The sequence below is a fragment of the Bos indicus x Bos taurus genome, chromosome 20 (assembly GCF_003369695.1).
Source record: "Bos indicus x Bos taurus breed Angus x Brahman F1 hybrid chromosome 20, Bos_hybrid_MaternalHap_v2.0, whole genome shotgun sequence".
In the NCBI taxonomy this organism is placed as follows: domain Eukaryota; kingdom Metazoa; phylum Chordata; class Mammalia; order Artiodactyla; family Bovidae; genus Bos; species Bos indicus x Bos taurus.
In genome coordinates, this window is record NC_040095.1 from 12,397,430 (window position 1) to 12,419,662 (window position 22,233).

At 39.7% G+C, this 22,233-nt stretch overlaps 1 protein-coding gene across 11 annotated transcripts in view; it reads right to left on the reverse strand.

Annotated features, from left to right (window-relative positions):
• The window catches only part of MAST4 (microtubule associated serine/threonine kinase family member 4), a 619,741-nt gene that overhangs the window by 111,879 nt on the left and 485,629 nt on the right, over window positions 1-22,233 (reverse strand). For all 11 annotated transcript variants that reach the window (XM_027519962.1, XM_027519961.1, XM_027519964.1 and 8 more), the window contains one exon: window positions 11,261-11,349. In XM_027519962.1, coding sequence (XP_027375763.1) covers window positions 11,261-11,349 — 89 coding nt within the window. The remainder of the gene's footprint in view (window positions 1-11,260; window positions 11,350-22,233) is intronic.

The following is a 22,233-nucleotide window of genomic DNA, read 5'->3' on the forward strand; positions in this document are numbered from 1 at the left end:
GTGGGTTGCCATTTCCTTCTCCAGGGGATTTTCCTGACCCAGGGGTTGAATCTTCATCTCCTGCATTGTCAGGCTAATTCTTCACCATTGAGCCACGAGGGAAGCCCATGCCAGTCATTAAATTATTATTAAGAAAATAACATATAAACATTACACTCTTCTCAAAGAAACAAAACAATAAATGCAGGTCACAGAGCAGATGGAGCTGCATGAAGTAATTAACAAATACTAATGATGTTGGTATATACCCCTGATTAGTGACTCAACACAAAGCCATACTCCAAACTAGGAAAACACAATGACGTCAGTTCATCTGATTTTATCATCCTTTTCCTTAAGCAGGAAGGGCAAGATGGGTCATTACTCAAGCCAACAATTGGTATTTACACAAAGGCTAAGGTTTAAACAAAAAAGACAAAAACAAAACCGTGGGTACAGTATGGAATAAAAAAGATGTATTCTCTATAATTCAGAGAAACTGATTTATGAAGTACCTGAAGTCACAGAACAAATGCACCATGAAATCGTACACTGTGGACACTCACACTAGATGAAGAAATCTGGTCTTGAGCCCATTTAAGGTTTTAATAAAAGCAGACAAGCAGATGATTCCAAGGTAATGTCTACCCAAGGATTTAGCAATATGATTTGCCAATTTGACCTACATAAAATGAAACTGTGAGGAGGACACTACAGTACTCTCAACAGAACACAAGGTTGCACAAGTTTCAGTTGATTTTGTTAAGATCTGCTTAGAATTAGAAAAAAAAATAATAGGTGGCCATGTCATCGATTGCTCTTGAGTAAAACAAGAGTTTCTATCGCTTCAGAGAAAGAGTGGTTATATGGGGCATCAGCAAGCTTAATTTCCATTAAGGCCGGCCATCAATTTGCCATGACTCTGAAGCACACAATCTTGCTTTGTCCTACTCTTCAAATATAAAGACGCAAAGGAGCCATCTGTCTTATACCATCACGTCTGTGTAGCCCAAGAAGGTCACTGCCCTGCTGATTAAGCATTTTTATTAAAGATCTACAAAGCATATTTAAACAACTTGGCAAATAATGTTTCAAGCACAGAAAATCTGCTGAAAGTGTGAAACTCAACAAAACAAAAAAAGATTAAATAAAGGCACTCAAGCTCAGGGTGATGTCTCTAGTCTAACCTAATCTAAAGAGAAATCTTTCACTGATACCTAAAGATCATCCATCTCTACTGACTGGGTTGTTCCCACCAGCAAACTAAAATTCATAGTAATAACTTTCCCTCTGTGTGCTGCATGCAAACTTGATGGGGCCACAAACACCTGAGCAGAAATATATATGTGTACGGTCTCCTCAAGTTGACAGAAACTGACTTAATGCCCTTTTTTTTTTAACTGCTATCTCCTCCCTTCATAGGCTAGCCTATAAAGTTTAGAAGAATTCAGGAAAACTCTTGCTGCTCAAAAATTCACTCAGTGCTTAGGAAAACCACCACCCTAAATGGCAGACTAAGAACACAAGGAGGTGAAGGAGCACTTCACTGATAGTAAGTTTGTCAAGCATGAAGAGGCAGGGGAAACAGCGAGGTCAGAATAGCCCTGTTAGATTCTTAGAGGAAGACTGGTCTTGTTTAAAAAAAAAAAAAAAAAAAAGAAACTACAACAACTAGATAAAACAAGAAATTGGAAGAAATCAAAAAGAAAAAGACAAACTAGATGACAAAATTAAAAATAAGAAAAAACTTATATTAATCAAAAAGCAACATTAAACTCAACCGTGAATCAGAAAAGAAATTCAGTGCAATGACAACAGATTAAGAAAACATGCACACATTAAAATGACTAAGATATTCAGTTCACACATGCTAGCTATTATCAAAACTATTGATACTAGAATGTCAAAGCTATTGATCAAAGAATAGCTATTATCAAAGATAAGAGATAACAGGCATTGGTGAAGATGTAGAGAAAAGGGAACCCTTGCGCGCTACTGATGGAATGTAAATTGGAGTGGCCACTGTGGAAAATTCTACGGAAGTTCCTTAAAAAATGGAACTACCGTACGATCTAGCAATTCCAGTTCAGGGTACATACTGGACAGAAACACAATCAGTATCTTAAAAAGACATCTGGACTCCCGTTATTTACAATAGCCAAGATACGGAGACAACCTAAGCATCTGTCAACAGACGGATGCATAAAGAAAATGGGGTCTGTGTCTACAACAGAATATTCTCCAGCCATAAAAAAAGAAAGAAATTCTGCCATTGCAACAGTATGGATGAATCTTGAGGGCATTATGCTAAATGAAAAAAGTCAAAGAAACATAAATATTGTATGATCTCAGGAATATATAGAATCTAAAAACAAAAAATCCCCAAACAAAAAGCAAACTCAGAACAACAAAATGGAAGAAATGAAAAGCCACAGGACCAGTGGTTGCCAGCAGTTGGGGGTGGGTGAAGGTGATCCAAAAGGGGATGACAGCAGATGAGATGGTTGGATGGCATCACCGCTCAATGGACATTTGTTTGGGTAAACTCCGGGAGTTGGTGATGGACAGGGAGGCCTGGCGTGCTGCAGTCCATGGGGTTGCAAAGAGTTGGACACGACTGAGCAACTGAACTGAACTGAACTGATCAAAAAGCACAAACTTCTAGCTATATGATAAATAAATAAGTTCTGGGGATGTAATGTATAACATGGTGACTATAGTTAGCAATAGTGTATTGAATATCTGAAAGTTGCTAAAAGATTAAATCTTAAAGGCTCTCCTCACAAGAAAAAAAAATGTGTAACTATGTGAGGTGATGGATATTAACTGGACTTATTGTGGCAGTCATTTAAAAAAAAGATATATAATCATTGTGTTGTGTATCTTAAATACAATGTTACATGTCAATTATATATTAATAAAACTGGTACTATGGTACTATGTTTGGCCTGTATCAATAGAACCTAAAAAACTATAACTCAAGTGTTGGCAAGGGTGGAGTAAAGAAATAGTTTCAACATAGGCATTTCAGTCACACGGACAGATATAGACACACACACGCACAATACATATAGGAAAAAAAGACCAGAGATACAGTAAAACGTTAGCAGGTTATTCTTAGATAGTGGGTTTAAGGGGGGTTTATATTTCCATATAAATTTCTCATATTTTCTACAAACTATCTGCTTTCCTGTCACAATCAGAATATCACATTTTATTTTTTAACCATATCAGCCTTGAAGATCACAGTCATGGGAACATAGGCTGCAAAATTTCTTATGAGATTTTATCATACCTTAAAAATGGCACAGGGTCATAGGGATGTTGGTAAGTGATTTAAGGACCTGGTTGGCACAGAGGGCCAACATTTCAGGTTTTACTAAACCCCTCACCCCCCAGCTACATATCTTCAGAGCTTATGGTTCAGATTCTCAGGGCAGCAGGTTACCATGAGTTTCCTCGCCGACATGAGGGACGCTCTCACGTACGTCTCTGGCACCCCGGAATGTTGACGAGTCTTGTTCTATCCCAGATGCTCTTCTTTGAATTGATTATTCTGCTTTGTGTATCTTTCACTATCTCCATTTCCCTGCTAGTCTAGTGACTTTCAAATCCTTGCATCAGCATGCCTGTCTGCAAAACCTGTGCCTGTTACCCCATCCTATTCAGCATCACATCTGGTGAATGAGTACAATCGATACAGCAAAATACAAGGACAGCAAGTTTTAAAGTGGCAAGACCAACGTGTGGCTCAAAAAGAGACTCCAGCACAAGCTCAAAAAAGGAAGGTCCTAGTGGTTTTCTGAAATATAAAAATGTATTGAAAAAATGTACACGATGTCTCATAGTTTCTACTTGGGAACCACATTATACTCTGGGTTGTGTCTGTTAAGCCAATGCTCCAAGGGTAGAGGTGCGGAGAAGGGGAAATAATGAAGAAATGCACATCAGGATGTTCACAGGGTGTTTTGAACAGTGAGATTTGGGGTGCTTCATTGCCTAACCTCACATGCCTGCTGCTGCTAAGTCACTTCAGTTCTGTCCGACTCTGTGCGACCCCACAGACGGCAGCCCACCAGGCTCCCCCATCCCTGGGATTCTCCAGGCAAGAACACTGGAGTGGGTTGCCATTTCCTTCTCCAATGCATGAAAGTGAAAAGTCAAAGTGAAGTCGGTCAGTCGTGTCTGACTCTTAGCGACCCCATGGACTGCAGCCCACCAGGCTCCTCCATCCATGGGACTTTCCAGGCAAGAGTACTGGAGTGGGGTGCCATTGCCTTCTCTGTCACATGCCTACCCTAATACTTTTCTGAGTTTTGTAAGTTTCTACTTGGAGTTGTATTGTTCACACAATCTCTCCAGTTCTCTGGTTATTTTCACCTGTATGGGGCCTCCTTTAGCTGAGTTATAGCTTTGAAGAGAGGCCTGGTGAACAGAACAGAAAATAGTGTGGTAACCAATCCTTCAGAAACAAGGTCCACATGTACAGTAGATAGACAGTAATTTATGAAAGTTTTCCCAAGTAGATACTAACTTAATAGGTTATGAAAACATAGAATACATTAAGAATATTTTTTTGTTTTTAATAATTCCAGAGTTGCAATAGAAAAGTGAGACTTTTTTTCTATCTTTCCTTCAAAAAACACTCATATAAATGAATCTAAGTAGCCAGCTGCAAATTCCCAGTAAAATAATCTTTGAAGACATAAAAGGTTAGGTATTTTGACCAATGGGGCAACAGTTGATCTTGGGACTCTAAAAGTCAAATAGGTCTCATTTATTTATCTACATTTAGTCTGTGGTTCATCCTCTGTAATCTCTTAGAGATTATACTCAGCCGTTCGAATCAAAATAAAGTATAAGTGATACTGCGGTAGGCAGAATTCTAAAAATGGTCTTTTCAAGACACCTGTCCCCCAGTTATTCAAGCAAACACTCCTCTAGGTTCTACTATGATGGGATTTTGCAGATGTAAAGTCCCGTATCAGATAGTTGACTTTAATATACAGAGATTATTTGACTCAGCCTGACCCTATCAGATAAGCCCTTTAAAATAATTTTCTTTGATTGATAGCAGAGTAAGTTACAGATATGAGCCATGAGAATGACTGGATTGCCAATGCAAGCTTAAAGACAGAGGAGGACAGCCTCCTGCTAACAGTCAGAATAAAATGGGGATATTAATTCTATAACCGCAAGGATCTGAATCTGTCCACAACCTGTATGAGCGTGAAGTAGATTCCTTCTCAATGTACAGATAAGAGACCAGCCCAGTCTGAAAATAAACGAAGCCTTGTTCCCTGGTGGCTCAGAGGTTAAAGCATCTGCCTCCAATGTGGGAGACCCAGGTTCGATCCCTGGGTCGGGAAGATCCCCTGGAGAACAAAATGGTAAACCACTCCAGTATTCTTGCCTGGAGAATCCCATGGGTGTAGAAGCCTGGTAGGCTACAGTCCACGGAGTCGCAAGAGTCAGACACGAATGAGCGACTTCACATCACTCACTCACTTGTTTTAAATGGAATGGGAAGTCCTAAAGGGGGAGCTCTCACACATTACCACTCAGACCCTGGCAGAGGGAGTTAAGAGTTCCTCTAAGCCCAGCAACAGCTCAGCCACTAACAAGCCACCAAGATCTGGACTCTCCTCCCAACTTCTTCTTTTCCTCTGTAAAGGCAAAAGCCACTCTCTTCTGTTTCTTGAATTTACCTTTTAAGGTAAATTTGCTTGTGCCAAATTACAACTTTCTGCCATCCCGAAATAAACTCATTTTGCTGGTAAAATTACTTAAACTTTTTTTAAGGTCAACAACCAATACTGACTCTGGCCAAATAAAACTCTGAACAGAAAAAAAAGGTGAGGGTTCCTACAGAACTAGGAACTTATCTTTTCTTTCTTTTTGCCATTGAGATACGCTGAGAGCGTATTTTGCCATTGAGATACGCTGAGAGCCCGCCTGAGGTCAAACAAGTCAAGCCTACCTAGACTTGTACAGAACTATAAGATCAATAAATGGATATTTTCTTAAGCCTCTAAATTTTTGGTAATTTATTGTATAGTAATAGAGAACTAGATCAGATATTATTTTGTTTCATTTACCAGTTGTCTTTATAGAAACTTATTTCATTATAAAAGCACTATACACTAATTTCCCTACTTTTCTATTCTCCAAAGATAAAAACTGTGAAATTTATCTCTCTCAAAACTCCTTATGAATATGCATGAGTATACAAGTATGTATGTATGTGTACATGCACTCAAACACACACACACACATATAAAATTACACAATATATTTTTTCACTGAATAGTCTATCTTGGGCAGCGTTCATATATCAGAATATAAAAGCCCCCACCTCATTCTTTGTAACAAACATGAAATCTTGGGTTATATACCTGTATTATTTTCTACTAAACCTGATGCTTAATAAATAAAAGGTACACTAAATAAATAAAGGGTACACTTAATAAATAAAGGGTATACTAAATAAATAAAAGATAAAGTGGTAACAACTTAGTTTTCCATTTGCTAGTTATAAGCAATGCTGCTGCTGCTGCTGCTGCTGCTGCTGCTAAGTTGCTTCAGTTGTGTCCAACTCTGTGCAACCCCATAGACGGCAGCCCACCAGGCCCCGCCGTCCCTGGGATTCTCCAGGCAAGAACACTGGAGTGGGTTGCTATTTCCTTCTCCAATGCATGAAAGTGAAAAGTGAAAGTGAAGTCACTCAGTCGTGTCCGACTCTTCACGACCCCATGGACTGCAGCCCACCAGGCTCTTCTGTCCATGGGATTTTCCTAGATTTACTCTTTTCTGTTACTGTGTGAGATATCAATAAAATAAATTCCTAGAGATGGATTTGCCAAAGGGTAAATGTAGTTGAAGTTTTAACCAATATTACAATCTAACTAAAAGTGCTGTGCCTTCACATCAACACCTAAGTGAGATGAGAGCGGCTGCTTCTCCACAACCTTGCTATCATCGAATTCTATCAGTGTTAGGAAATTTTTGACAGTATGCTAGGTGAACAATACAGTCTCATTATTCTGGTTCATATTTCTCTTATAATAGAAATGAATCATCATTTCACACATTTTTGTTGGCCAATTTAATTTTTTTTCCTGTGACATACCTTTTTACATCTTTTGATCACTTTTCTCCTGGTACATTCAACACTTCCATATCAATTTACACAAGCTCTTCGTATATTAAGGCAATCAGATGTCTCTCAGTTACGGGCTTAAAAATATTTTTCACACTTTGTTTTCTTTTGATTTTGTTTGTTATACAAAACTTTTCAATTCGGGAGAGACATACTAGCCTTTTCCTTTGAGGCTTCTGCATTAAATTTCACACTTAGCATTGGAAACTTGTGATTTTTACCTTTCTTTTTTCTTTTAATGGGACTGTCCTGATCATAGTTCTTTTAGGAATCCCTATCTGTCAACAAACACTATTTTGTCTGCAGAGATAAGCTCCAGAACACAATGCCAGTATCTCTTCTTCCTCAGGGCATTACTGACTGCTACCGCTGCTTGTAAGTCACTTCAGTCGAGTCTGACTCTGTGCGACCCCATAGACGGCAGCCCACCAGGCTCCCCCGTCCCTGGGATTCTCCAGGCAAGAACACTGGAGTGGGTTGCCATTTCCTTCTCCAATACATGAAAGTGAAAAGTGAAAGTGAAGTCACTCAGTCGTGTCCGACTCTTTGCGACCCCATGGACTGCAGCCCTCCAGGCTCCTCCGTCCATGCGATTTTCCAGGAAAGAGTACTGGAGTGGGGTGCCATCACCTTCTCATGCATTACTGACACATCTACACAAATAAATTAATGTTTTCATTTCTACCGATTCATTTGACAGGCATAAATCCCTGTGTCAGTGATGAATGGCCTGACACATAATGCTCATCTCAGAAAAATAGAAAGTGTACCTACTGGGTGACTAAGCACTGAGAGTGGCACTTACTTTTATTTCTCGTTTTTCACGGGGACATCCAGGAAGTGTCCCCTGGTGTCTGCGGACCATACATAGGAGGGAATGTAGCAACAGGAAGAGGTGAGAAGCACAGCGAGTAAGAAGGCATTTCACGCTATCAAGATGAGAGGATGGGTCCTCTGCTTAATCTACCTTTTCTTCTTTTTTATAGAGAAATAGGAACCTACCAGACTGTGATAAATGCCATTTCTCACAAAAAGTCTGAGATTTCTCTACAGTTTCTGAGTGAATAACAACCTGTTGCCTCTGTAACATAAAGAAAAAGTCTCTTGGAACCTGAAAAACAGGATTGTCTTTGCCCATTATTCCTCTGATTAAATACAAAACTATGCTTTGAAGGGGAAAGAATTCTCCATACAGAAAAGAAAAATAATTAAAAGGATCATTAAAGTCTTACTGCATATTCTTTAATCTCAATATCAGAACTGAAGAGAATCATGGCAATAAAAGCCTAATCAATGGGCACAACAGTATCATGCAATCAATACAGAACACTACAAAGAGAAGCAGGACTAAATGTTTTAAATCATAGCTGAACTATATAAAAGAAATAAAATTTATCATGTACTTAGAACCTAGTATATACTGGTGGCACTCTGATAGAGGAATAAAAAAGATAAAACAAAGGGATCGTTTCAGCCCTTAAGTAAAGTATTTGATCTTGCTTGACCCTCTGGTCAGCTTTCACTAAAATGACAATAATACAATATAAATCTCCAAAGTATAAAAGTAACAATATAAATAGTTGTGTACTCACCATTCAGCTTTGGAAACATATTAGCAACTGCTTACTCCTCTCCACAATTACACCTCCTCACACCTTCTCAAATGTAACTGCTACCACAAAATGGGTCTTTCAGACGACTGTATTTTCCTTTAGACTCTTATTACAAATGTGTATTTGTTGCTGTTGTTGTTTAGTCGCTAAGTCATGTCCAACTCTTTGTGACCCCATGGACTGTAGCCCGCCAGGCTCCTCTGTCCATGGGATTTCCCAGGTAAGAATACTGGAGTAGGTTGCCATTTCCTTCTGCAGGGGATCTTTCTGACCCAGGGATTGAACCCAGGTCTCCTGCACTGGCAGTCAGACTCTTTACCACTGAGCCACCTGGGAAGCCCACAAATGTATATACACAGATACACATTTATGTGTGTGTGTGTGTGTGCACGTGTGTATCTCTAAAGAAAACATTGCATGTAGCATCATGGTAACGTTATAGGTAGGGTTTAAGTATGATTCTTTCACAACTAGCTTTTATGCCCAACACCGTCTTTGAGTGCTGGTTCATTTGTTTACTATGTATACAATGCTTTGTGGATAACTATGCCCCAGTTCATTTACCCATTTTCTAACTGACAGACATTTGGGTTGCATTCCTTTAAATGTTTAGCTACGACAAGTAACATTTCTATGAGTAGTCTAGAACATGTCTTCTTGCATATATATGTAGGAATTTCTATAAAGTTTTGTCTAGGAGTAGTGTTCTTGCCTGGAGAATCCCAGGGACGGGTGGGCTGCCGTCTCTGGGGTCGCACAGAGTCGGACACGACTGAAGTGACTTAGCAGCAGCAGTATTTCTGGACATGAGTAGTTTTACTGCACACAGTATCATAATTTTATGAACTTATCTTTTGCTTTTTTAACTTTACCATCTGTTATGTATGAGGAAAATAAAACTTAATTCCAAAGGGCCATCTACCTGCCTCTTTCTCTCTCCTGTTTCATCCCCAAACATGTTTAGATAACTTCCACTCTCAACTGGAGATCCCCACTGAGCAAAAGGACTGCTTTCTAGGGGGCAATCATACCCTAGTTTAAATATAAAATCAACACTGTCTGAAAACCTATATGTGAGAGTTTCCATAAGAGTATATCAGAGGTAGGGCTTAATCACTTATCCTTTTAACCCAACATCCTCCATAATCTTGAGTACACCTTCCTACAGATCCTCCACAAAATCTCTGAAAGGCACTCCAAGTCAAAATTCATTCCCCTTTTTTGATTCTCATATCTCTTTTCACCTTTACATTCCCATACAATCAAGCACATACATCCCACACTCTAACCACACACTAGAATTCCCCAAGTCTTGCTCACTGTTCAACATCATGTGCAAGTGGCTCTTTCAATAGCTCCCAAACTCTCCTGCTTGGAATTAACCCTTTTGTACCACCTTGGACAGAATTTTTTAAAAAATAAAAAGCAGTCTTTATTGGATAGTTTTTGTAATGTGGCTCTACCGTGCTTCTAATTAGCTCTTGAGGCCAAAAGTCTCATCTTTTGGATCTTCTTTGCGCCTGCAATGGGTCTAGATGTAAAGGTAAGTTTTATATACCACTGGAAGGTAAGACTTTAAACTCTTGCCCACATATAAGAGACATGTTCTAGACTCAGAGCATCATTGTTTGTGATAACTAATGTATATAACAGGTAAGTTCAATTTTAGGGAGAAAAATGCTGAATAGTTCTGACACACTTTAAGACTTGAGACCCCAAAATATGGAACACTGACACACTGAATATTTTAAGGTGAAGAGATATGAGGAATAACGTATAGAGGAAGGGCTTTCTGTCTTGCCCCATAAGCAGGTCATAAAACCTTCATGTGAGAGGTACACTCTCCACACCTGGAGGAAAGGAGCCTTCTTATCTCTGAAGACAAGGGACATAGAAGAATCTGAACGAACATGTCTTGATGAGTTTTCCCCAGCTTACTAAGATTAGGCCACCTTTGTGCTATACATATTTGCATGACTCCCCATTCTTGATCAAAACTGTAAAAACAATCTAATTCAACTGTTTCTTTGGATTTTCATTTCCTTATGAATGCTCCATAAAATATATGCTTTTCTTTTGTAATTCGTCTCTGGTTACCGGGGTTCCCAGTGGAGAAGCTAGGCGGGGAGAAAGAAAACTATTTTTTTTTTCTACAGTTCTTAACACTAATCCACTGCATGTGAATTATCATGGTTATATGTCCAAAAGGAAATCCTAACATAGAAGCATGACTTGCATCATCACAAATTCAGACATGGAAAAAAACAACAACAACTGAAATAAGACCTCGTGAGGAATAAAAAGGAATTCTGGCTTTCAGAGTTCACGTGCTCAAAGAGAGGATGGACTGAGTTCTCAAAAAGAACGACTTAGGGATAAAGCAATAGAGAAACCAAGATTATAAGGTGTGGAGACACATCTAAATTTCAAAATGCCCAGCTTTTAAAAACTAGCAAGAAAAAAAAAATCTACAAGAATAAGTAAAACAGAACTCAAAGTAATTTATTACCTGCATGAGCAGAAAGAGGTGAGTGGGGCCGAGGCAATGCTGGGGATGGTCCATTGCCTATCAAGCTTTTCCGGTTGCTGGTTCGGCAACTGTCAAAAGGAAAGGAAAAATGGTTTAAAAAAACAAGAGAACCTAGCATCCATAGTGTTCAAGTACATTCAAAGTAGACATAGCTTAGACTGAACAATCTATCTGTTCATGTTACTTCTAAAATTTTTGCAATATACAGTCACTAATATTTGAAAGGTGGTTGTTTCCTGAATAGTAGAAAACATAATATATTCATATCATATATAACACAATCAATATTCTTCACCACTAGTGAAATTATAATCAAATGCCTTCTTTTGGCTCTTGACTGCACATAGGTAACATGCCATACACACAAGTGATAAGGATTCAAATCAGCAAACCACAGGTAGCATCTTTGTTGACATGAAATTTCTAATACAAAATTACATGCAATGAAGCGCAGTGACATTAATCTTACAATGAGCCACTAATTAAAAATCTAATTATTTAGACAAATTTCATACTTGTGCCTTTTGTCAATAAAACAGCTGATGCCTAAGATACATGTACAATATTTCACTACTCATTCATTTTTCATCTTCATATCGCACTCAAATTCCTTATTAACATATTTTTGAAATCATAATAACAGATTCCAGTTTGTATTAAAATAACAATGAAGCCCTTTTCTCATAGGCACATTACCTACTGCTTTTTATCCTGGTACCCAGTGAGTAGAAATAAATTGCTACATATATGCACAGGGCAACAACTACAGGGCAACTATTTTTTTCCTGTTTCTGCTACTAGAAAGTTATAAAATGGTTAATTTGACTCCAAGCTTTCACAAGCCTTAAAGCATAACACAATGGTTGATGATGAAGTGGATATTATCTCACTTTCCTTTGCTTTTCTGCAGCACAGACTGCTACATCATAACCATGGTTAGAAAAGGATAATAAAAACCAGCAGGTTACCTCATTGAATTCACTTATAAGGTTCACTGTAATTCCATCCTCCTACACTAGAGCTGCCCTTAACCACCATTACAGATTTATTGTAATTTCTTCTTAATTCAGAATATATCTCTGTTACAGTACTCTTTAAACAGGAATTTTCACCTACTTTTAAGTAACATATGGTGGACATATTTGAGAGTTTGTATAAAATATATGAAAGGAACATTTCTAAATACTTTTGAATAACACATTTCAAAACCAAACCAAATTTCTTTCCATAATATTGACTTGGGGAACCAATCCTCTGTTTTAGATGTTTGCTACCTATTATCATTTGTCAACATTCTCATATTTATAATTTCTTAAGGTCAGGCTACATCATTTTACTTTCCTTACTGGAGCAATCAACAGCCCTTAGCATTATCTATGTGTTTAATAAAGATCATGTTTACTCAGCCTTAAAGAAGTTGTTGCATAAGAATGGACCCTTGATACTTAATTATGAAGGTGGAATGTGGTATTATCAACTCATCTATCAAGAATCATTATTTGACCTATTAATAAATTCATAATCAAGTCAAATCATGTGCTTCTTTTTTAAAGAAATATTTTATACACTGTATTTTATGTTAATTCAAATTAATATCTTTCATGTTAATATAGGAATATTAAATATACCAACTTGCTGATGTTAATAAAAGAAATTATAAACAACAGATCTATATCCTGGAACTCTCACCAAAGTCATTTGCTAATTTGAGCAAACTGGCTAAAACACAGGCACAAAAATGGATATGTAGTATTTTTTACATCTAGTATTTTATCTAAATCATTTATGTAAATTTTCTATTGACATTCAATTATTAATTTATACACATATAAATTAAATGAATAAGAAATATCTATCAATTGATATCTACTGATATCGATATATCAACAGAAACAGTAATCTAGTGAATACTTACATAGGGATATTAGTGAAGTATGCTGACTTAAAATTTAGAAAATGATATTTCTTAAAAATATTTTAATTAAATTTTCCTAAGACATATATAGGGTATAACTAGTCCAGTACCACAGCAAGAAAGTAGCCAACAATTTGTATCTAAAACAAGGAAGAACACAAACAAAAATTCCCACAATTATATCAGTTATTTAAAGTCTACCAGAATAAATGGATATTGAAAAAGTACTGATTTCAAAAATGTGATTTCAAAAAAAAAATCTCAAAAAGAAATGTCTGACTAAAATGATGCCATCTACTGGTTTCTCCTCAAACCAGTCAATACTAAGGGAAATCAACCCTGAATATTCATTGGAAGGACTGATGCTGAAGCTGAAGCGTACTTTGATCATTTGATGCGAAGACCTGACTCACTGGAAAAGACCCTGGTGCTGGGAAAGACTGGAGGCAAATGAGAAGGAGGCGGTAGAGGATGAAATGGTTAGATAGCGTCACTGACTCAGTGGATATGAATTTGAGCAAACTCTCGGAGATAGTGGAAGGCAGAGGAGCCTGGTGTGCTACACTCCTTGGGGTTGCAAAGAGTCAGACATAATTTAACGACTGAACAATAGCAACAATCCACTTGTGTGGTCAATGTAACAACATAAAATATAAAAACAAGAACAACGTTTATATTACATTCATCCCACGTTTGCCCATTGTCTAAAAAGATTTGTAATCTTTACAAATTGATGATTGTGAATGTAATTAAGGATGAAGAAAAATAGGATTCTTTACCTAATAACACAAGAGCAAGTTAGAGGAAGTTAAAAACAAGTTGCCTCAGAATTTGTGTTACACAAATCCTTAAATAGTTGAGGCATATCTTATTGACTAATGTGATGAACAATCAAAACTAAGGTTGTCTTCTCTAACCTCTATATTGATCTTTAGCATGAAGCTAGAGAGAGAAGTAAAATTTTTGAACCTCTCAAAATCAAACATGAAGCTTTTAAACATGAAAAGTTCCTCAGCATGGCAAAACTAGACTTTACAAGATACAGGTCAAAGCAGAAATTTAGATATGTACACACATCTCTACACTCACAAAATAGGGTCTTGGCCTCTCAAATGAACTTATTTGTTGCTAATATTTTTAAGGGTAAAGAGGCATATTTTATATTATATTTAACCTTAAAGCACCTAGATCTTGAGATTATACACACACACACACACACACACACACATATATATGAAAGTATTAGTCGCTCAGTCATGTCTGACTCTTTGAGATCCCATGGACTGTAGCCCACCAGGTTTCTCTGCCCATGGAATTTTCCAGGCAAAGATAATGGAGTGGGTTGCCATTCCCTTCTCCAGGAGATCTTTCTGACCCAGGAATCTAACCCAGGCCTATATCTCAAATATAGGTATATATTAAGTGTATGTGTGGTGGTGGTTGTTTAGTCATGTCCGACTCTTGTGACCCCCACAGACTGTAGTCTCCTACAGGCTCCTCTGTCCATGGGATTCTCCAGGCAAGAATACTGGAGTGGGCTGCCATTTCCTTCTCCATATATTAAGTGTGGGTGTGTGTATATACTTTAAAAATACTGGACCCTGTTGAGGTATTCTGTACCTAACTTTTCAAAGCTGGAGAGGAGGGTGGTCATCCAATCTCATTGTCACCTACTTCTGGTATCTCTCTGAGAGTCACTTATTATTCTAAGCACCTGATTCAAAATAAATGAATTAAAATCTGCCTTTAACCCCAAAACAAGAGCACGCCTAGTGGACGGACCTGAATATTGACTACCTAGATTGCCACAGCACCTGGCACTACCCGCGTTAATAATGACACTGGTGCAAAATGCTGAACTGATCTCTGTTGTCATTATTTACTTATCCAGGCATCACACTCTTTTCCTGATGAAAGGGAGGAGCTCATGGCTAGCAGTGTGAGGCAGGCTGCCCTGGAGCTGGTGACCACATCATGCTCATCTAACCCATAAAGTGATGAAGCAGTGGAGACATCGCCACTTGAGCCAAATCAAGGTCCCTTTCCTTTCAGCAGCACAACCAAGTTGAACCACCCTTGCTTTTTCTCAAGCCCTGTCAAGGTGGGAAAAATAGGTGCCATCCTACCAGGTACAATAGGAACATCATTCCTACTGCAGCAGGAATATCTTAACTGAAAATTTACCTTCCTCTAACCGCTTGAGCTTGTAAAGTCCAGTTCAGACTTAGGAATCTTAAAGGTATTTGATTGCAAAAGTGAAACTAAAGAACCATTATGAATTCAAGTTCCAGCCATCCATTCCCCAAATACAATCTCTGTATTTCATTCTTTAAGAAGAAATGGAAGTCATCCACCCTGACGGTGCTTGGTTCTTAATGCCAAACCCAGGAACAGCCAATGCCCACAGAGTGCCTGCTTCTCCTCAGGATGCCCAGCTGAAAACCAGGCATGGGGCATGGCCTATGGACAACATGCTCAGTTTGCCCTCTCATCTGGCAAGGTGACACAATGGCACAGATTCTTTACTTGCAAAATCTGAATGTAGCCCGAGAAGACAACCCTATACAACTTGAGACAACAGGAAAGGTAAACAGTGGACTACAACAGAGGCTGATGGTGCCAAGTGAGCCTTCCTTATTCCTCATTCCTCTGGTTCCTCCCTGGAAAGACCCGCCTACTGACAGACAACACACACACACACACACACACACACACACACACGCACGCCCAAGCTACAATCACTGCTGACCAGGAACCTGGGATCTGAGAAGAACGGAAGGTGGAAAGGTGATGACTGTATTTCCAAGTGAGCAGGACCGTCTAGCCCCTGCGGGCTGGGAGGCAAGTCGGGTGGGGACACAAGCTCTGTGAGAAGACTGTCACAGCTGGACGAGCACCCAGGTGGAGACTCTTGAGCGTGACGGGAGGCCACCACCGGGAAGTATTTCCTTTGTCAGCACGGTGTTTTGGCTAAAGCAGGTGACCTGCGGATCACACAGGGTGCTCCCTGAGCTCACCAGGGCAGTTTCACAAGGAGCTCCTCAATCCTCCCGTGCCTACCAACAGCGCCTTCATTTGTCAGGAACATGGAGAGACAAAACCATGTATTCTGTTGTGTAAGTCAGGCCTAACTCAGAGTGAGGGACAAAGAACCGTGAGCTACCACCTGACGGAAGGGGAAAGCGCTGATGGACTTTTGGTCCAGAGGACCCATATTCTGTTGCTGCCTAGACTGTCCTGCTCAGAGCTCCCTATGAAGGCTTTGGAGGGACCTGTACACGTCTCACACCTCAATCTGTCACATCTCTCCTGGCAGATGGACCAGTTAATTATCCTCTGACAGGGCTGTAAAAGCTGTGAGGCCCACCAGGCTGTGGCCTTCTGCAACAGCTCTGAGTGGCTGAAATGATGCTTAATTTTGAATTACAATCATCTGGGGACATGAATGCTGATTGTGTCTAATGGCGGCGAGACAAGCTGAGGAAGCGAAACCCCAACAGGCAGTCATTTCCAACGGTCGCCGCTGACATGAGAGGTCACCACTCAGTAAGACAGAGGACTGACCACGGCTGTGGGGCAGGAGACGGAAGGGCCCCAGGAATTCAGAACAGCTAGGCTATAATTTATTAATTCATCTCGATGGGAAATTTGATAAATTTGTACAGGAGGCCAATTATAGACCAAAGCTGTACTGAACGTGAACATCTGTTAACTATATTCTGATACCTTAATAGAATCTGACACCGAATACTCTTTAAACAAAGAGGAAGGCAGAAGCAGAGGAAAACTGGGTGTGATCAGAGGGCAGAAATTATCCAGTTAATGTGCCACTGCTGAAAACATGTTATAAAACAGGCAAGCTTCCGTTTCCTCATCTTTACAATGAAGGGGCTGGACCAGATCAGAGGCGTCATTACCTATTTTTGTTTGGTTTATGAAATTTTAAAAGTATCAAAAATACAAAAAAAAATAACCAAACACTTCCTACCACCTGGAATATCAATGCTATCATTTTGTGATATTTATTCCTAGGATTTAGTAAATGTTACATGTATATATACTAAAGATATAGAAGGAAATGTACATTTTGCCATCCAAAACATCCAAACGAACAAACATTTTCCACTCCCCAACCAGGCAATTCTAAAAGAATTGTGGCTGGTAGCTTTCCCATCCATTCTTGATATACTCATATACATATACAAATACCCAAGGCAATGGCACCCCACTCCAGTACTCTTGCTTGGAAAATCCCACGGACGGAGGAGCCTGGTAGGCTGCAATCCATGGGGTCGCTAAGAGTCAGACACGACTGAGAGACTTCACTTTCACTTTTCACTTTCATGTATTGGAGAAGGAAATGGCAACCCACTCCAGTGTTCTTGCCTGGAGAATCCCAGGGACGGCGGAGCCTGGTGGGCTGCCGTCTATGGGGTCGCACAGAGTCGGACATGACTGAAGTGACTTAGCATAACAACAATTGTGTATGTGTCTGTATTTTCAGTACTGGTGCCATGCATCAGGAAAAACTGACCAAGACTTGGAATTGTGCAAAAGAGATGAATGGCTTTCCTTTCAGTAGCCAGGAGGGCTTTGTGCAATGAACCCCCAAGAGATTATCTGGTTCTCTCAGGTGTATACCTTTCACTGTCTTTCTAGTGACTGCTGCTGCTGCTGCTAAGTCGCTTCAGTCGTGTCCGACTCTGTGCGACCCCATAGACGGCAGGCCATCAGGCTCCCCCATTCCTGGGACTCTCCAAGCAAGAACACTGGAGTGGGGTGCCATTTCCTTCTAGTGACTAGGCTACCTTAAAACACTGTAGGGGTTGGAGTTCAGTCAGAGAAAATGAGCAGTAACACAAGTGATTCTTGTTCACATTACTAGACCATAAAATATCTAGTAAATTCATTTACTACACATAAATGAACTTTGTCTAGTACAAATACAGTTAATATCCATTCATAAAAAAAGTAACTTCAAACATTTAATTTCATTGTCTTACAAAATATTAGCTAGTTTTATATTTGCTGTCAAATTTAATTTCATCATTTTTATTAAATATATATATAATGTCATACATATATTTAACATATTTATTCACATATATATATATGGTTTTCAAGATCTCTTACTGTTGTCTTCATTAATAAGCAAATGAAATCCTCAACACATTTATTTTATATTTGTATGACCGTCACATTTCTGACTTTTTGGATAAACGGTACTTTAGCACAAACTATATATTATAGATATTCTATAACTTAATTTTTTCACTCAACATAATATTTTCAAGATTTTACAGCAACATAAAGATGGGTTTAATTCATGCTTTTTTTATTCATTTGAAGCAGATTTTAAGATTCTTAAGATTGCTGGGAGAAATGTCAATAACCTCAGATATGCAGATGACACCCCCCTTATGGCAGAAAGTGAAGAGGAACTACAAAGCCTCTTGATGAAAGTGAAAGAGGAGAGTGAAAAAGTTGGCTTAAAGCTCAACATTCAGAAAACTAAGATCATGGCATCTGGTCCCATCACTTCATGGCAAATAGATGGGGAAACAGTGGAAACATTGTCAGACCTTGTTTTTCTGGGCTCCAAAATCACTGCAGATGGTGATTGCAGCCATGAAATTAAAAGACGCTTACTCTTTGGAAGGAAAGTTATGACCAACCTAGATAGCATATTCAAAACCAGAGACATTACTTTGCCAACAAAGGTCCGTCTAGTCAAGGCTATGGTTTTTCCAGTGGTCATGTATGGATGTGAGAGTTGGACTGTGAAGAAAGCTGAGCGCTGAAGAACTGATGCTTTTGAACTGTGGTGTTGGAGAAGACTCTTGAGAGTCCCTTGGACTGCAAAGAGATTCCAACCAGTCCATTCTAAAGGAGATCAGTCCTGGGAGTTCTTTGGAAGGAATGATGCTAAAGCTGAAACTCCAGTACTTTGGCCACCTCATGCAAAGAATTGACTCATTGGAAAAGACTCTGATGCTGGGAGGGATTGGGGGCAGGAGGAGAAGGGGACGACAGAGGATGAGATGGCTGGATGGCATCATTGACTCAATGGATGTGAGTATGAGCGAACTCCGGGAGTTGGTGATGGACAGGGAGGCCTGGCGTGCTGCGATTCATGGGGTCGCAAATAGTCGGACACAACTCAGAGACTGAACTGAAGTGCACTAAAATTATATATATCATGGACATAGCTTTTTTTCTTTGTGCAACATTAAGTATCTAGGCCTCTCTGTATTTGCAAATCTGATTGCAAAAAAGCCTTGAAAAGTATCTGTGAGACTAAATTTGAAAGAAAAATCATACACGCAACAGAAAGGAAATCTTCCTACAATTTCCCTTGGACACCTCTCTCTCATATCCTTAATTCCTTCAGATGCTGCCATGCCCTTCTCTCCATGTCTGCCTTCATACTATTGTCTTCACCAGAAATGACTTTTTGTCTCTCATATGTAGATCAATCTGCCCTTCCCCTGGGCTGATTCAAGTCTACAGCTCTGCCCCTTTTCCTGGACAGCACAACAAGGCCATAGCTGGCAGCCAGCTGGATAAGCTCTAGTCCCCCTGAGAAGGCAACAGGGAACAAAGCATTAATACTCCTGACTCTGTGATAGACTCTGTTATTTAGGTAAAGTTAAGTGAAAGTCACTCAGTCATGTCTAACTCTTTGTGACCCCATGGACTGTAGCCTGCCAGGTTCCTCTGTCCATGGAATTCTCCAGGAAAGAATACTGGAGTGGGTAGCCATTCCCTTCTCCAGGGGATCTTCCCAACCCAGGGACTGAACCTGGGTTTCCTGCATTGCAGGTAGAAACTTTACAATCTGAGCTACCAAGGAAGCCCAAGAATACTGGAGTGGGTAGCCTATCCCTTCTCCAGGGGATCTTCCCAACCCAGGGATCAAACCAAGGTCTCCTGCATTGCAGGCGGATTCTTTAACAGCTAAACTACCAGGGAAGCCTGAGGTAAAGTTAAGACACTGTTAACATCTTCCCTATGCCCTGTGAAATTAGGGCTCCAACCAAGCTTCCATGAATTCATCCAACAAATTACTTTTTGAGTCCCTAATACATGCTAGGTACTATTCTAAACTATTTTGGGCTCCAAAATCACTGCAGATGGTGATTGCAAACACAAAATTAAAAGACGTTTGCTCTCCTTGGAAGAAAAGCTATGACAAACCTAGACAGCATATTAAAAAGCAGAGATACTTTTCCAACAAAGGTCTGTCTAGTCTATGGTTTTTATGGTTTTTATCCAGTAGTCATGTATGGATGTGAGAGTTGGACCATAAAGAAGGCTGAGCGCTACAGAATTGATGCTTTTGAACTATGGTGTTGGAGAAGACTCTTGAGAGTCTCTTGGACAGCAAGGAAATCAAACCAGTCAATCCTAAAAGAAATCAACCCTGAATATTCACTGGAAGGACTGATGCTGAAGCTGAAGCTCCAATACTCTGGCCACCTGATGCAAAGGGCCAACTCACTGGAAAAGACCCTGATGCTGGGAAAGATTGAGGGCAGGAAAAGAAGGGGGTGATGAGAGGATGAGATGGTTGGATGGCATCACCAACTCGAGGAACATGAGTTTTAGGAAAACTCTGGGAGACAGGGAAGCACAGGGAAGCCTGGCATGCTGCAGTTTACGGGGTCACAAAGAGTCGGCAAGACTTGGCGACTGAACAACATCTCTTCTAAACAAACAAATATCACTGCTGTCCTCTAGAGACCTGCATTCTAGAGGAGGAAGATTATAAACACAATAAATTAGCAGAATAGGATTGGAGACGGTGATGGTATTTGTAGTACGAGAGATGGCGGTGGAGAAGAATGATGCAGACTGTAGGACACGGCAGTGGACGTGGGAATCACAGTTTCAAACAGGGGGTTAGGAAAAGCTGCACTGGGAAGGTGGTATTCGAGGAAGACCAGAAGGATGAGGGAGTGAGCATTCAGTGAGAGCAAAGGCCCCGAGGCAGCAGGGCTCCAGGAGCAGCTAGCAGGCCAGAGAGGAGGAGCAGAGCTGCTCAGAGACGAGCAGCAAAGAGGCCAATGGACAGAGGATGCAGCCCACTGTGGCAGCTCGCAGGCCACACGACTGAGACGGGTTTTACTCTGGGCGAAAAGGGAAGCTGTCAGAAGGTTTTGCACACCAGCTGATCTTTGTTTTCAGAGAATCATTCTAACCAGAGGAGGAGGGAGGGAGACCAGCGAGAAAGCAGGTGAGCAGGGGTAGAAGTACCTTCTCATCTCCATGCCTTGACTCTAACATACAGCACTTCGTTTTAAAAAGTCATGCCAAAAATCACCTCCAAGGTTCAATGCAAGTATGAGAGTGAGCCATACTCTTTCATACAGCCTCCGAAATGCTGGAGAAAGAGCAGGTAGCCAGCACTGTGCTGATGGCTGAGCAGATAGTGTCAGGCCTCTGCATACTGGCATCAGTGTAATAACCTAGTTTATCATTTTCTGGGGTATATTATTATGAACACTTAGTACTGATGTTATCAGCTTGATACTTGAACTTAACTTTTCCATTAGTAGAAAAACTCCTTTTTAAAGACATTAATTATCATGGAAATGAATGACTGCTCATACAGTTTTCAGGTAGGAGCAAAAAATTTAGGCTAATTACATACCCAGAGGAAGGTATAGATCTTGAAGCTTTCAAAAATTCTTAGGAAATTCAAGAGGAGTATGTATATGTACATGTGTGTGTGTATATATATATACGTTACTATATACAGTACTTCTTAGAAATATATCTAATCCATTAAGATAAGCCCTTGGTGAGATCTAGCTCAACTTTCCATCTTTGTAGGAGAAGCGAGATGGCTGAATATATAGATATTGGCAAGATGCTATTCAATGCAATAAACATTTATGGAATGTCTATTCCTATGTACCAAGTACTATGGGAAATAAGAAAATGAAGAAAAACTCTCAAAGTGTTTAAAGTGTAAAAGAAGAGCTAAGACTGATTCACAGATAACTGTATTCTTAGGCAGAATCTGGCAGAGATG